Source organism: Oncorhynchus masou, chromosome 2 (assembly GCF_036934945.1).
Source record: "Oncorhynchus masou masou isolate Uvic2021 chromosome 2, UVic_Omas_1.1, whole genome shotgun sequence".
Taxonomy (NCBI): domain Eukaryota; kingdom Metazoa; phylum Chordata; class Actinopteri; order Salmoniformes; family Salmonidae; genus Oncorhynchus; species Oncorhynchus masou.
In genome coordinates, this window is record NC_088213.1 from 30,774,629 (window position 1) to 30,791,198 (window position 16,570).

A 16,570-nucleotide genomic window follows, 5' to 3' on the forward strand; every position below is an offset into this window, starting at 1 on the left:
TTTCCTAGTCTCTGTTTTTCTAGCCCTCCCGGTTCTGACCAGTTCTACCTGCCCTGACGCTGAGCCCGGCTGCCTGATCATTCAGCCTGCTCTGACGCTGAGCCCGGCTGCCTGATCATTTAGCCTGCTCTGACGCTGAGCCCGGCTGCCTGATCATTCAGCATGCCCTGACGCTGAGCCCGGCTGCCTGATCATTCTGCCTGCTCTGACGCTGAGCCCGGCTGCCTGATCATTCAGCCTGCTCTGACGCTGAGCCCGGCTGCCTGATCATTCAGCCTGCTCTGACGCTGAGCCCGGCTGCCTGATCATTCAGCCTGCTCTGACGCTGAGCCCGGCTGCCTGATCATTCAGCCTGCTCTGACGCTGAGCCCGGCTGTCACACCCTGACCATAGTTTACTTTGTATGTTTCTATGTTTTGGTTGGTCAGGGTGTGATCTGAGTGGGCATTCTATGTTGGATGTCTTGTTTGTGTATTTCTATGTCTGGCCTGATATGGTTCTCAATCAGAGGCAGGTGTTGGTCATTGTCTCTGATTGGGAACCATATTTAGGTAGCCTGGGTTTCACTGTGTGTTTGTGGTTGATTGTTCCTGTCTCTGTGTTTTGTACCAGATAGGGCTGTTTCGGTTTTCGTACATTTGTTTTTTTGTTAGTTTGTCATGTATAGTTTCCGTATTAAATGAAATGAATCAGTCGCTCTGGATAAGAGCGTCTGCTAAATGACCGTAATGTAATGTAATGTAAATGAATCACAACTACGCTGCATTTTGGTCCGCTCCTCCTTCCCACAATGAAAGCCGTGACACCGGTTGCCTGATCATTCAGCCTGCTCTGACACTGAGCCCGGCTGACTGATCATTCAACCTGCTCTGACGCTGAGCCCGGCTGACTGATCATTCAGCCTGCTCTGACGCTGAGCCCGGCTGGCTGATCATTCAACCTGCTCTGACACTGAGCCCGTCTGCCTGACCCCGACCTGCCAATTGCCTGCCCCCTGTATTTCAATAAATATCAGAGACTCGAACCATCTGCCTCCTGTGTCTGCATCTGGGTCTCACCCTGTGTCGTTATAAGGTTAGCTGACAACGTCACAAAAACGATGTGCACGCTTCAATGGGGCAGAAGTCCATGTGTTGTTGCCTGATAGTTAGCAGCAATGACAAAAGGCTGCCTTGTGGGGAATCGTAGGTGTCTCGTTTCAGCTAGTTTTAACTTGTTCTTGATACCATGTCTTGTTTTTTAGGTGTTTTGACTGTTGCCACATCTTTGCCATTGTGGCAACAACTGTAAAGACGTATTTGAGAGACAACAAGTGCTCATTGTGTAAGGTATTTCTGTTTTCAATAAACATTGGAGATGAAATATAGTTTACATGCTGTCAACAATCTTAGCCAGCCCCATTGGTCAAAATGATCCAAGATTAGACCAGAAATAGATCCCACTTGTGACCAATGTAAGCAGGCTCCTGATACTTTATTACACACGTTTTGGACATGGCCGAAATCGACAGATTTCTGGATATCAATTTTTGAAAGCTTTTCTAAGATACTGGAGAGACTTATAGAACCTTCTGCCTTTACTGCATGATTAAGAGTGGCACCACAGGAGGCCCCTCAACAGTTATATGGAGTGGCACCACAGGAGGCCCCTCAACAGTTATATGGAGTGGCACCACAGGAGGCCCCTCAACAGTTATATGGAGTGGCACCACAGGAGGCCCCTCAACAGTTATATGGAGTGGCACCACAGGAGGCCCCTCAACAGTTATATGGAGTGGCACCACAGTAGACCCCTCTAAACAGTTCTATGGAGTGGCACTACAGTAGACCCCTCTAAACAGTTCTATGGAGTGGCACTACAGTAGACCCCTCTAAACAGTTCTATGGAGTGGCACCACAGTAGACCCCTCTAAACAGTTCTATGGAGTGGCACCACAGTAGACCCCTCTAAACAGTTCTATGGAGTGGCACTACAGTAGACCCCTCTAAACAGTTCTATGGAGTGGCACCACAGTAGACCCCTCTAAACAGTTCTATGGAGTGGCACCACAGGAGGCCCCTCAACAGTTATATGGAGTGGCACCACAGAAGACCCCTCTAAACAGTTCTATGGAGTGGCACCACAGTAGACCCCTCTAAACAGTTCTATGGAGTGGCACCACAGTAGACCCCTCTAAACAGTTCTATGGAGTGGCACCACAGTAGACCCCTCTAAACAGTTCTATGGAGTGGCACTACAGTAGACCCCTCTAAACAGTTCTATGGAGTGGCACTACAGTAGACCCCTCTAAACAGTTCTATGGAGTGGCACTACAGTAGACCCCTCTAAACAGTTCTATGGAGTGGCACCACAGTAGACCCCTCTAAACAGTTCTATGGATTGGCACCACAGTAGACCCCTCGAAACAGTTCTATGGAGTGGTACCACAGTAGACCCCTCTAAACAGTTCTATGGAGTGGCACTACAGTAGACCCCTCTAAACAGTTCTATGGAGTGGCACCACAGTAGACCCCTCAAAACAGTTCTATGGAGTGGCACTACAGTAGACCCCTCTAAACAGTTCTATGGAGTGGCACTACAGTAGACCCCTCTAAACAGTTCTATGGAGTGGCACTACAGTAGACCCCTCTAAACAGTTCTATGGAGTGGCACCACAGTAGACCCCTCTCTAAACAGTTCTATGGAGTGGCACTACAGTAGACCCCCTCTAAACAGTTCTATGGAGTGGCACTACAGTAGACCCCTCTAAACAGTTCTATGGAGTGGTACCACAGTAGACCCCTCTAAACAGTTCTATGGAGTGGCACCACAGTAGACCCCTCTAAACAGTTCTATGGAGTGGCACCACAGTAGACCCCTCTAAACAGTTCTATGGAGTGGCACTAAACAGTAGACCCCTCTAAACAGTTCTATGGAGTGGCACTACAGTAGCCCCTCTAAACAGTTCTATGGAGTGGTACCACAGTAGACCCCTCTAAACAGTTCTATGGAGTGGTACCACAGTAGACCCCTCTAAACAGTTCTATGGAGTGGTACCACAGTAAACCCCTCTAAACAGTTCTATGGAGTGGCACTACAGTAGACCCCTCTAAACAGTTCTATGGAGTGGCACCACAGTAGACCCCTCTAAACAGTTCTATGGAGTGGCACCACAGTAGACCCCTCTAAACAGTTCTATGGAGTGGCACCACAGTAGACCCCTCTAAACAGTTCTATGGAGTGGCACTACAGTAGACCCCTCTAAACAGTTCTATGGAGTGGCACCACAGTAGACCCCTCTAAACAGTTCTATGGAGTGGCACTACAGTAGACCCCTCTAAACAGTTCTATGGAGTGGCACCACAGTAGACCCCTCTAAACAGTTCTATGGAGAGGCACCACAGTAGACCCCTCTAAACAGTTCTATGGGCAACATGCTTGTAACGGCGTTCTTCGTTTGTCGCAAGAAAGTCGGACCGAAATGCAGCGTGTTGGTTACTCATGTTTTTTAATGAAACAAATAAAGGAACTATACATGAAATAACTAATAATTACAAAACAACAAAACGGAATGTGAAACCTATTACAGCCTATTTGGTGAACACTACACAGAGACAGGAACAATCACCCACGAAATACAAAGTGAAACCCAGGCTACCTAAATACGGTTCCCAATCAGAGACAACGAGAATCACCTGACTCTGATTGAGAAACCTATGCAACACCCCTACTCAGCCGCAATCCCAATAACTAGAAAACCCCACTATGAAATACAACAACATAAACCCATGTCACACCCTGGCCTGACCAACTAATTAACGAAAACACAAAATACTAAGACCAAGGCGTGACAATGCTGGCATAAACTACTCTTCTTGTTAGACTTCTACTATTTAAGTTGAAGGATGTGTTTCCTCTTACTTTAACAATTTGATAAAGGAAGTTATGCAACATCTCAAGCCAGAGAAAATACGCTACTCCGTTATGGGATCTGCAATGACATTTTATAATATCTGGCAAACCTTCCTATCATTTGGAGAAGACATGGACCAGCTAACTCCATAAACCAAACCAAATTAGAATTTGGTTCATTTTTTTACTTTTTGTTTTACATATCTTGGTATTTCTTTTTACTATTTGATTATATTATTCATTGTATATCATGCCTGCTTTAAGTCTAGTTTTGGGGTGGGGCTCTAATAGAGCATGGGGGGGGGGATTTGGTCGGGGATCCGTGTGTGTTCTGCCCTCTACCTGTCTGTCCATTATCTGAATAATCATTAAAAAATGCCAAATAACTTTTGGTTGTGTTGCTAAAGAACCCGTCTATACTATCCTGAACGGAGGCGTCATCAGAGTTTCAGAACATTCAGAGCTGACTCGCCGCGAGGGGGAAGGGTGCAATAATATGACCTATCATAAAGCATTGCATGTACTACACCACCTTTTCTATACATGAGGGGAGGTTATCACATCTAGCCATAATGGTCCTGGAAGCATAGCCAGAATGGTCTCTTCCGGGATGGTCCCGGATGCATAGCCTGGCTACGCACTTAAATATGAACCTCTACATAGGCTATAACGTGACAAGAGATACATTCATTCATATTTAATATGATTAATTCAACCTGAACAACAGTAGTCATTGCGTGGGTTAACCAGAGATGGAAGAAGAAGGACTTCTCTGTGGGTGGATGACATTTCTCAAGTCAGCTAAGGTCTGATTCTCCACTCTATCGTTTCTTAGGAACTGTGCAACATGCAGCAGGGTTGACCACTCCTATAATCGTTTCTTAGGAACTGTGCAACATGCGGCAGGGTTGACCACTCCTATAATCGTTTCTTAGGAACTGTGCAACATGCGGCAGGGTTGACCACTCCTATAATCGTTTCTTAGGAACTGTGCAACATGCGGCAGGGTTGACCACTCCTATAATCGTTTTTAGGAACTGTGCTATAATCGTTTCTTAGGCATGCGGCAGGGTTGACCACTCCTATAATCGTTTCTTAGGAACTGTGCAACATGCGGCAGGGTTGACCACTCCTATAATCGTTTCTTAGGAACTGCAACATGCGGCAGGGTTGACCACTATAATCGTTTCTTAGGAACTGTGCAACATGCGGCAGGGTTGACCACTCCTATAATCATTTCTTAGGAACTGTGCAACATGCGGCAGGGTTGACCACTCCTATAATCGTTTCTTAGGAACTGTGCAACATGCGGCAGGGTTGACCACTCCTATAATCGTTTCTTAGGAACTGTGCAACATGCGGCAGGGTTGACCACTCCTATAATCGTTTCTTAGGAACTGTGCAACATGCGGCAGGGTTGACCACTCCTATAATCGTTTCTTAGAACTGTGCAACATGCGGCAGGGTTGACCACTCCTATAATCGTTTCTTAGGAACTGTGCAACATGCGGCAGGGTTGACCACTCCTATAATCGTTTCTTAGGAACTGTGCAACATGCGGCAGGGTTGACCACTCCTATAATCGTTTCTTAGGAACTGTGCAACATGCGGCAGGGTTGACCACTCCTATAATCGTTTCTTAGGAACTGTGCAACATGCGGCAGGGTTGACCACTCCTATAATCGTTTCTTAGGAACTGTGCAACATGCGGCAGGGTTGACCACTCCTATAATCGTTTCTTAGGAACTGTGCAACATGCGGCAGGGTTGACCACTCCTATAATCGTTTCTTAGGAACTGTGCAACATGCGGCAGGGTTGACCACTCCTATAATCGTTTCTTAGGAACTGTGCAACATGCGGCAGGGTTGACCACTCCTATAATCGTTTCTTAGGAACTGTGCAACATGCGGCAGGGTTGACCACTCCTATAATCGTTTCTTAGGAACTGTGCAACATGCGGCAGGGTTGACCACTCCCACATGGAAAACACTTCCTGAGGTGTAACATCTATTCTGTCAGTAAATAGAAAGGCTACACAACGTTGTTAATAACAAAACCTGTATGATTCTATTCCATGGTCTTACCAGGAAGGAAGACTCATACTAGTTAGCTGTAGTTGGACAGGTGTGTTGTTCTTACTAGCGCTATCTAGGGCTGTAATTCTCCTGCAGCAAACCATATTCTTGTGAGGACATTATTACATGACATCATGTCATTTTACACTGACAACACTGCAACACTAGACATTTTATGAAAAATGCATATGCTGAGGCAATGTTCTGTGCATAGTTATTTGGACATAGACTGAAGCTAAAACTTTTCATTTGGCTCTATACTCCAGCATTTCGGATTTGAGATCAAATGTTTTCTATGAGGTGACAGTACAGAATGTCACCTTTTATTTGAGGGTATTTTCATACATATCTGTTTTATCGTTTCTAAATGAAAGCACTTTATGTATGTATCTAGTCCCTCCATTTGAATGCGTTATAAGTATTCTGAGAAATTCACTTATAGTGTATTCAATTTAGTCAAGTTCAGTATTTGGTCCCATATTCCTAGCACGCAATGACTATATCAAGCTTGTGACTCTACAAACTTGTTTCAGTTTTTCCCTGAAATTCAAAAGTAATCATTACACTTTGAACGGCAAGCATGACAGAAAAAATGGTCCAGTTCACGCACTTATCAAGAGAGTATCTCTGGTCATCCCTATTGCCTCTGATCTGGCAGACTCACTAAACATAAATGCTTTGTTTGTAAATGATGTCTGTGTTGGAGTGTGCCCCTGGTTATCCATAAATAAATAAAAACAAATTGTGCCATCTAGTTTGTTTAATATAGGGAATTTTAAATGATTTATACTTCTACTTTCAATACTTAAGTATATTTTAGCAAATACATTTACTTTTGATACTTAAGTATATTTAAAACCAAATACTTTTAGACTTTTACTCAAGTAGCGTTTTATTGGGTGACTTTCACTTTTACTTGAGTAATTTTCTATTTTCTTGACTTTTACTTACTGACTGCGACATCATGTCAAAGGAACGGTCCTTAGTAAAACATGCACCCAGCTGGACTGCTTCATGGCACAGACATGGCAAAGCAATCACTGAATTTATCTCCAGTAGGCAGATATAAGTATACTGAACAAAAATGTTCCGCAACATGCAACAACTTCAAAGTTTTTACAGAGTTACAGTTCATATAAGGAGATGAGTCATATTGAGACATATAAATGAGGCCCTAATCTATGGATTTCACATGACTGGGTAGGGGTGCAGCCATGGGTGGGCCTTGGAGGGCATAGGCCCACTCACTGGGGAGCCAGGCCCAGCCATGGGTGGGCCTTGGAGGGCATAGGCCCACTCACTGGGGAGCCAGGCCCAGCCATGGGTGGGCCTTGGAGGGCATAGGCCCACTCACTGGGGAGCCAGGCCCAGCCATGGGTGGGCCTTGGAGGGCATAGGCCCACTCACTGGGGAGCCAGGCCCAGCCATGGGTGGGCCTTGGAGGGCATAGGCCCACTCACTGGGGAGCCAGGCCCAGCCATGGGTGGGCCTTAGAGGGCATAGGCCCACTCACTGGGAGCCAGGCCCAGCCATGGGTGGGCCTTGGAGGGCATAGGCCCACTCACTGGGGAGCCAGGCCCAGCCATGGGTGGGCCTTGGAGGGCATAGGCCCACTCACTGGGGAGCCAGGCCCAGCCATGGGTGGGGCTTGGAGGGCATAGGCCCACTCACTGGGGAGCCAGGCCCAGCCATGGGTGGGCCTTGGAGGGCATAGACCCACTCACTGGGGAGCCAGGCCCAGCCATGGGTGGGCCTTGGAGGGCATAGACCCACTCACTGGGGAGCCAGGCCCAGCCATGGGTGGGCCTTGAAGGGCATAGACCCACTCACTGGGGAGCCAGGCCCAGCCATGGGTGGGCCTTGGAGGGCATAGACCCACTCACTGGGGAGCCAGGCCCAGCCAACCAGAATGATTTTTTTTCCGCACAAAGGGGCTTTATTACAGACAGAAATACTTCATTCCCTATTTTTATTTCTATCTGTTTTATTATACTGTTGTTGTGTACTAGATCTTATGGGTTGAAAAGTTGTTTTTTTCCCTCAGACATAAACTCCAGGTGAAAGCCTAAGGTCATGGCTAGATTAATAACATTTTGCTAGATTCATGACTACAGCCATAGCGAAACAGTGCAAATTGGCTGTCAGCTCAACTTTAATAAACTTAACTGGAAAAGCTGATATGCTTCAGTTTTCTGCCAGATGACTGGTTTCACATTTTGTTTCCAGCAATTATAAGGTAAAATAGATCTAAACCAATTGTAATTTCTAACTACAGTCCCATTATCCAAACGGCTTACTCATTTAGCTATCTCTTATCAATCTGTAAATTGCAGTGCATGGAGGATGGTATTATTTCTATTGGAAACCAACAGGTTGCTCGGTCTTATTAGTTTTATCATGCGTAATGGGGGTAGAATTATGAGGGTATTAAGTTAAAAAACAGTGTAGAATACAATGTATCTGTAGACACACCTCCATTTCTTTAATCGCCACCCCAAACCAATAGCGGTATGATTAGCATGCTATTCTCAAGCTTAAATTCAAGGTGAGAATACACATAAAGAGTGTACATGCCAACTGTCTTATGTAACCAGAGAGGCATACATGTAGAAGTCAGGGTTATGAGGTGTCCCCTGGCCTAACATAAGGGGATGTACTTTGTCACAACACACACTTAAACAAAAATATAGATATTTTAATTACACATACTGAAACATTACATGTTTTGCATGTTGCTTCTTTGATTTCCCAATGTAGGCCTGCAGCCCTCCATCCATAACATCATGTTGTTCATCTTCCTCAAACTAGACTTCCCGGTCTATTCAGAATCATACAAGGCTAGAAACTTGTTACACAAGGTATCTATCACTAAACCATCACTGCTACCTCTATTAAGCATGACATTAATACTAATATTTTAAAAGGCATCAACCCAGATTTTGGGATTTCAGCTCTGTCTTCACTAGGACCAGACTTAGGGCCCTATAAATTTGTTTTACTTTTTGGCGTGAGTCAATTACATTTTTTCTAAATTTCCATTTTGTTTTCACGCAAAAAAACAACACTTTTTTAATAGAAAAGTCCACAAGAATGATTAAACCACATCAGAAATGTACTCTTCAGAAAGTAGCAGGAAATACAAATCACTGATGCATTCTGTTCATGCCTTATGATAAACTTGGGCTAATTAATGTTCAATAAGATTCCCTACTAAGTTCAATGCATTTTAGAATTTTGTTGAATTCTGATTTAATGTCTGGATTCCATGATTCCGTCCACGTTCTCCGTATTACAGATTTGATTTTACTTTGCAGCTGGTGCAAATGCTTAGTAAAGCTGGGCCTAAGTCTGCTCCATCTTGCTTAGGAGAAGGAGAGGCTGCGGCGCAGGTCTCGTCCATAAATACAGATCATTGGTGGTCCTGGGCTTTGCCCCCACTGGAGCCGGGCTGCAAGTTGGAGCGCAGCTTATACATGCAGTTGAGAGTGTCCAGCAGGAACGACCGCGTCGTGTTAATCTCCATCAGAGTTAGGTTGTCAAGCTGGAGAGGGAGAGATGGAGAGGGGAGATGAAAAGGGAGGAGAATGTAAATAAGGGAAGAAATCATGTTTCTACACAAAGTTCATAGACAGATGCATTCATCCAACTATACTTTACTACTATCACCGTATTAATGCCACGTCTACCTTGCTGCCTTGTTGACAATGTGACCCGGTGGCGCTGACTACTGTTCCATTTGAGCAGGGAGGTCTGCCCTTGTCGGTTTTTCCGGTCAAATGACCGGCTATAACCCGGTGCCCCCCGGTTACAATCGAACTTCCTCAGTAATTGATTGATACCTTGGCGTGTGCTTCCTGCTGGCTGATGAAGCTGTCAGCGGAGAGGCGGAGCTTGGCGATACGCGTGTCCCAGATGTCCTTCACCAGTGTACGGATCTCATCCGCTTTGGGAATGTTATCAGATGCACTGCAGAGAAACAGGGATATATGACAACAGCTTGAAAACACCTTCCAATTCCAGTCAAATTATAAATCAATAGCTATATCCAAACTAAGACAATATATCCAAGCTTAAAGTTAGGAAGTGTAGGATGATACTGACTGGTTGAGTAGCAGCTTGGTCAGCTCCATGTAGTATGGACTGGGGACAGGGGTGAATGTGTCTTCCTTCCTCTCCAGCTCTCTGATCTCCTCCAGTTTCTCTGTACACAGATGAAAAAGGAAAGAAGTTCAGCTCTGACAATGGTTTACGTAGAGGCACCATCTTTGTAGACAATATATTAACATACATAATTTACACATATTGATATTTAACCAGGATTATGATAAACGCTTAGAGACACCCGTCTCCTTAACTTACCTACATCCATCCACTCTGGTGGCACTATCCTGCATTTCTGCCTCTGTTTCAGATTGAGGGCCAGCCACACAGGCACGTCGACAGGTAGCCCTGGGTTAAAAGGACCAAGATCTCCCTGGAGACAGAAATCCACTTCTGAGTCATACAGAATGTAAACAAACTTACAGTGCCAGTAACGCGTTAGCTAGTTAGCCATGTGCCATCCCCATGGATCTGGCATAAAAACATGGGAGTCTGGAGTGTAGCTAGCTAGTTAGATGGCTAGTAAATTACTGTGGGCTGTATTAATTTGGCTAGCTAGTAGTTATGAATTAGCTAGTTATTAAACAACATCCGTGATCAGGCCAGAAAAATAGCCTAGCTAGCTAGTAACTAAACAAGAAACTGGTTAGCTATGCTAAAGGTTAACCAACTCACCCCGATCAAGTAGATTTTGTCAAGACTGAAATTGGGGATTATCTTCACTACCTCCTTCTCGGCAAGGAATTCGACCTCAGAAGGGTCCATTATAACCGTACTTTTATCGTTTTACGTGTAACGTTATCTCCGCAGGAACAGAGCCTATCGACGCTTTCGCAAGTTCCCGCGAAATATTCAGAGTAGTGTCACAGCAAACACGGAAGTCCCGCCTCGTCTCCAAATCAGTCAATTGCATACAATCGTCACTGGGTGGCAGTATTTACCCACACTAGAGGCACAGACGCACAACATGGCCAGAGACCGTAGAGTAAGACCTGCAGAGAGAAACAACACTTCATGTAGCCACCTGAAATAATTAGATGGTTTAATATGGGTTCGATTCCGACCCGAGTTAAGCGTGCGTAAATGGAACGTAGGCCAATTCCCTTTTTATGCACTTTTCTATCTATGTTGTATGCTGACCTTGATTCTATTCAACCCGTTATTCGTTCCGGCTGGAGAGCTAAGAAATTAAGGTGTGGCGGAGATATGTCCAAAAAGAAAAACGTACTGAACAGTGTTCAATAGGAATGGGGTAATTAACAATGGGATTTAAAAGTGTTTTCTAAAGTTGATTATTATAATTATTATAATTATATTATTATTCATATTAATATTACTAGTATTATTAATAGTACCATTAATGATAACGTTTTGTTATGTATAACTGTTATTTCCATGATAACTATTTAGTCATCATTATTTTTAATGATGTTAACAATAATGTCAATGTTATAATCAGGCTGACTAGCTCTCGTTCAGGCAAATGAGAAATAAGTCCACTCAGGCTAAAGTTAGTTACTTTAAGGAGCAGTTTTCTCTCTGTGAGTCTAACCCCAAGAAGTTCTGGAAAATGGTTAAAGACCTTGACAATAAACCTTCATCCTCACAGCTGCCCATGTCCCTTAATGTTGATGATGTGATTGTTACTGACAAGAAGTGCATGGCTGAGCTCTTTAATCAACACTTCATTAAGTCAGGATTCCTATTTGACTCAGCCATGCCTCCTTGCACATCCAACATTTCCTCATCTCCCACCACTTCTAATACGACTATCCCCAATTCTTCTCCCTCTTTTTCCCCTGCCCGCCTCATAGTTTCTCCCTGCAGGCAGTCATTGAGTACGAGGTGCTAAAGGAGCTCCTGAAACTTGACCCCCAAAAAACATCTGGGTCAGATGGTTTAGACCCTTTCTTCTTTAAGGTTGCTGCCCCTATCATCTCCAACCTTTTTAACCTGTCTCTCCTTTCTGGTGGAGGTTCCCATTGCTTGGAAGGCAGCCACAGTTCGTCCTTTATTTAAAGGGAGAGATCAAGCTGATCCTAATTGTTTAAGGCCTATTTCTATTTTGCCCTGTTTATCAAAAGTGTTGGAAAAACTTCTCAATAATCAAATGACTGGCTTTCTTGATGTCTATAGAATTCTCTATGGTATGCAAACTGGTTTCCGCTCAGGTTATGGATGTGTCACTGCAACCTTATAGGTCCTCAATGATGTCACCATTGCACTTGATTCATGCAATGTTGTGCTGCTATTTTATTGACTTCGACAAAGCTTTTGATATGGTAGATCATTCCATTTTTGCGTCCCGGCTAAGGAGTATTGATGTCTCTGAGGGGTCTTTGGCCTGGTTTGCTAATTACCTCATTCAAAGAGCGCAGTGTAAAAAGTCAGAAAATCTGCTGTCTCAGCCACTGCCTGTCACCAAGGGAGCTCCCCAAGGCTCGATCCTAGACCCCACGCTCTTCTCAAATTACATCAACAACATAACTCAGTCAGTAAGAAGCTCTCTCAACCATTTATATGCAGATAATACAGTCAGCTGGCCCCTCCTCGGATTTTGTGTTAAATGCTCTATAACAAATCTTTCTTACTGTCCAACAAGCTTTCTCTGCCCTTAATCTTGTTCTGAACACCTCCAAAACAAAGGTCATGTGGTTTGGTAAGAAGAATGCACCTCTTCCCACATGTGTTATTACTACCTCTGAGGGTTTAGAGCTTGAAGTAGTCACCTCATACAAGTACTTGGGAGTGTGGCTAGACAGTACACTGTCCTTCTCTCGGCACATATCAAAGCTGCAGGCTAAAGTTAAATCTAGACTTGGTTTCCTATATTGTAATAGCACCTCTTTCACTCCAGCTGCCAAACTAACCCTGATTCAGATGACCATCCTACCCATGCTAGATTACGGAGACATAATTTATAGATTGGCAGGTAAGAGTGCTCTCGAGCGACTAGATGTTCTTTACCATTCGGCCATCAGATTTTCCGCCAATGCTCATTATAAGACACATCACTGCACTCTATACTCCTCTGTAAACTGGTCATCTCTGTATACCCGTTGCAAGACCCATTGGTTGATGCTTATTTATCAAACCCTCTTAGGTCTCACTCCCCCTATCTGAGATTCCTAATACAGCCCTCATCCTCCACATACAGTACAACACCCATTCTGCCAGTCACATTCTGTTGAAGGTCCCCAAAGCACACACATCCCTGCGTCGCTCCTCAGCTAGTGACTGGAACGAGCTGCAACAAACACTCAAACTGGACGGTTTTATCGCCATCTCTTCATTCAAAGACTCAATCATGTCAGTTGTGGCTGCTTTGTGAGATGTATTATTATCTCTACCTTCTTGCCCTTTGTGCTGATGTTTGTGCCCAATAATGTCTGTACCATGTTGTGTTGCTACCATGTTGTTGTCATGTTGTGTTGCTACCATGCTGTCTTGTCATGTGTTGCTTCCTTGCTATGTTGTTGTCTTAGGTCTCTCTTTATGTAGTGTTGTGTCGTCACTCTTGTCGTGATGTGTGTTTTGTCCTATATTTATATTTTATTGATTGATTTATTTTTAATCCCAGCCCCCGTCCCCACAAGAGGCTTTTTGCCTTTTGGTAGACCGTCATTGTACATAAGAATTTGTTCTTAACTGACTTGCCTAGTAAAATAAAGGTTAAATAAAATTAAAATAAATACAGTGCCTTGCGTAAGTATTCGGCCCCCTTGAACTTTGTGACCTTTTGCCACATTTCAGGCTTCAAACATAAAGATATAAAACTGTATTTTTTTGTGAAGAATCAACAACAAGTGGGACACAATCAATGAAGTGGAACGACATTTATTGGATATTTCAAACTTTTTTAACAAATCAAAAACTGAAAAATTGGGCGTGCAAAATTATTCAGCCCCCTTAAGTTAATACTTTGTAGCGCCACCTTTTGCTGCGATTACAGCTGTAAGTCGCTTGGGGTATGTCTCTATCAGTTTTGCACATCGAGAGACTGAAATTTTTTCCCATTCCTCCTTGCAAAACAGCTCGAGCTCAGTGAGGTTGGATGGAGAGCATTTGTGAACAGCAGTTCTTTCCACAGATTCTCAATTGGATTCAGGTCTGGACATTGACTTGGCCATTCTAACACCTGGATATGTTTATTTTTGAACCATTCCATTGTAGATTTTGCTTTATGTTTTGGATCATTGTCTTGTTGGAAGACAAATCTCCGTCCCAGTCTCAGGTCCTTTGCAGACTCCATCAGGTTTTCTTCCAGAATGGTCCTGTATTTGGCTCCATCCATCTTCCCATCAATTTTAACCATCTTCCCTGTCCCTGTTGAAGAAAAGCAGGCCCAAACCATGATGCTGCCACCACCATGTTTGACAGTGGGTATGGTGTGTTCAGGGTGATGAGCTGTGTTTTATCATCATTAGTCATTTAGGTCAACATTGGATCATTCAGAGATCCTCACTGAACTTCTGGAGAGAGTTTGCTGCACTGAAAGTAAAGGGGCTGAATAATTTTGCACGCCCAATTTTTCAGTTTTTGATTTGTTAAAAAAGTTTGAAATATCCAATAAATGTCGTTCCACTTCATGATTGTGTCCCACTTGTTGTTGATTCTTCACAAAAAAATACAGTTTTATATCTTTATGTTTGAAGCCTGAAATGTGGCAAAAGGTCGCAAAGTTCAAGGGGGCCGAATACTTTCGCAAGGCACTGTAAATACAAATATTATTTGCGCTATAATGGCAATTAACTTGATTCCTTTTTGTCTACAGATATGCTCTATTCCGATTTTGACACAATTCCCTCATTATTCCACCACCTTTATGCCCTAGAAAACCATGAATAAGGTCAAGCGAACCTACCGTTTCCTAGTGGAAAAAGCATCTACTTAATTTTTTCCCCATAGAAATAACAGCATTCTCCATGCACTGTAATTCATCAACTGATAAGAGCTATTGATCAGATCTGGGTAAATGAGTAATCCGTTTGCTGAAAGGGATGGTAACTAGACAGCAATTTCTGTATATGATTTTCCCTTATGATCCTTGGAGACTAATGTGAAACCAGTCAAGTAGAAGCAAACAAAAAAATCATATAAACACAAACAATTAAATAGGCTACAAATGGCTGTGCCGTTATTCAGAATTGTAATTGTGTGCCCTCACAATTTAAGTGCATGAAATGTGGAGACCCAAGCTATAGGTTTCTGTAGGGCTGAACCTGTCGAGTTGATATATGCACTTTAGAATGTTTCAATTATATACCCAGAGTTTTCTCAATTTTATTTCACAATTTGTATCATGTTAAATATTAGCCACTATCAGGACCCACCATCAGTAATACCCAAATACATTTATAACTGTCACTTTAGTGTTCGTTTTCTTCCATTTGATGTTGTTATATTTTGCATCATTCCATTCCATTTACCTTTCTTTCCTGTCAAGTCTGTGTAGTTATTCCTGAGGGTCGCTAGCATAGTAACAGAAAGGTTGCAAGATCGAATCCCCGAGCTGACAAGGTACAAATCTTTTGTTCTGCCCCTGAACAAGGCAGTTAACCCACTGTTCCTAGGCCGTCATTGAAAATAAGAATTTGTTCTTAACTGATTTGCCTAGTTAAATAATGGTCAAATAAATAAAAAATTAGTGGATCATATTAGGGTAACGATGTGCAATAGTGTGGGACATGTAGCCTATTAGAATAATTATGGAACTCGGACCACACATACCCAATGTCATATAGTTCCATGATTAGTGAGGATTAGTAGGACTGTTGTTCAACACTTACTGCCTGCTTTTTCCCACATTCCAATATTTAGTGGTTTAAACTCGATTTTGACAACTTTCAGGATGAAACAAAACCACTATTTTCGATTCATCAATATATTTTGTGCATAAAGGCTCTCCAAACCTGTTTTTATGAATGAGTCATACATACTTTCCTAACCCTAAAATCTACCAGTTGGTGCTGAAATGGAGAGGAAAATATCCATATATTCTCTCTATGTTTCCTAGTATGTCTACAACATTCTAATTAAAGGTACACCATATTTAAAGGGATGGCTTAAGATAAATGCACTATAAATCCTATTGAATGAAACTCCACATGCAAGGGAATCCCCTCAAATGTTCTACTGCTTAATCTCCTGTTCCACTTATAGAATGTTAGTTCAAAAGTATTGTGGAGCTCCTGCACCTAAATATAAACAGTAATGGACATCTATTTCAGTCCAAGCACTGGGTAAGTCTGATTACTAACTACTGAGAAGTGCTTAGGAAAGGCGCGTGTACATTTCCTGTCAGAATGGTGCCCTAGGGTAGTAGTTCCATCATGTTCTCAGGTTATGGAAAGTTCTTCGGGGTATGTGCTCTTTCAGGAATCAGCTTTTCACCATACCATTTGTCATGGCCCCTTACCTCAACCAGAGATCGTTTAGAATAAACTTTTCTATACAGTTTCAGCTTCTATATCTTGTCTTGATGCACCCTCATAGATTGGAA

General features: G+C 43.2%; 1 protein-coding gene across 1 annotated transcript; it reads right to left on the reverse strand.

Annotated features, from left to right (window-relative positions):
- Window positions 1–8,641: 8,641 nt before the first annotated feature.
- On the reverse strand, window positions 8,642–10,915 carry gins2 (GINS complex subunit 2). Its single transcript, XM_064985890.1, has 5 exons — window positions 10,744–10,915; window positions 10,327–10,441; window positions 10,069–10,168; window positions 9,807–9,933; window positions 8,642–9,508 (listed from the first exon to the last, which is right to left on the reverse strand). Exons 1-5 carry the CDS (start codon window positions 10,831–10,833, stop codon window positions 9,377–9,379), a joined length of 564 nt encoding a protein of 187 aa, XP_064841962.1. The 5' UTR covers window positions 10,834–10,915; the 3' UTR covers window positions 8,642–9,376.
- Window positions 10,916–16,570: the final 5,655 nt, after the last annotated feature.

Excerpts from the sequence above, each read along its gene's own strand:
- gins2 (XM_064985890.1), bottom strand. The coding sequence starts at position 10,833 with ATGGACCCTTCTGAGGTCGAATTCCTTGCCGAGAAGGAGGTAGTGAAG. Across the intron at positions 10,442-10,743 it reads ACAAAATCTACTTGATCGGG|GGAGATCTTGGTCCTTTTAA; the intron begins GTGAGTTGGTTA and ends TTCTGTCTCCAG. Across the intron at positions 9,934-10,068 it reads ACCAAGCTGCTACTCAACCA|TGCATCTGATAACATTCCCA; the intron begins GTCAGTATCATC and ends GTTTCTCTGCAG.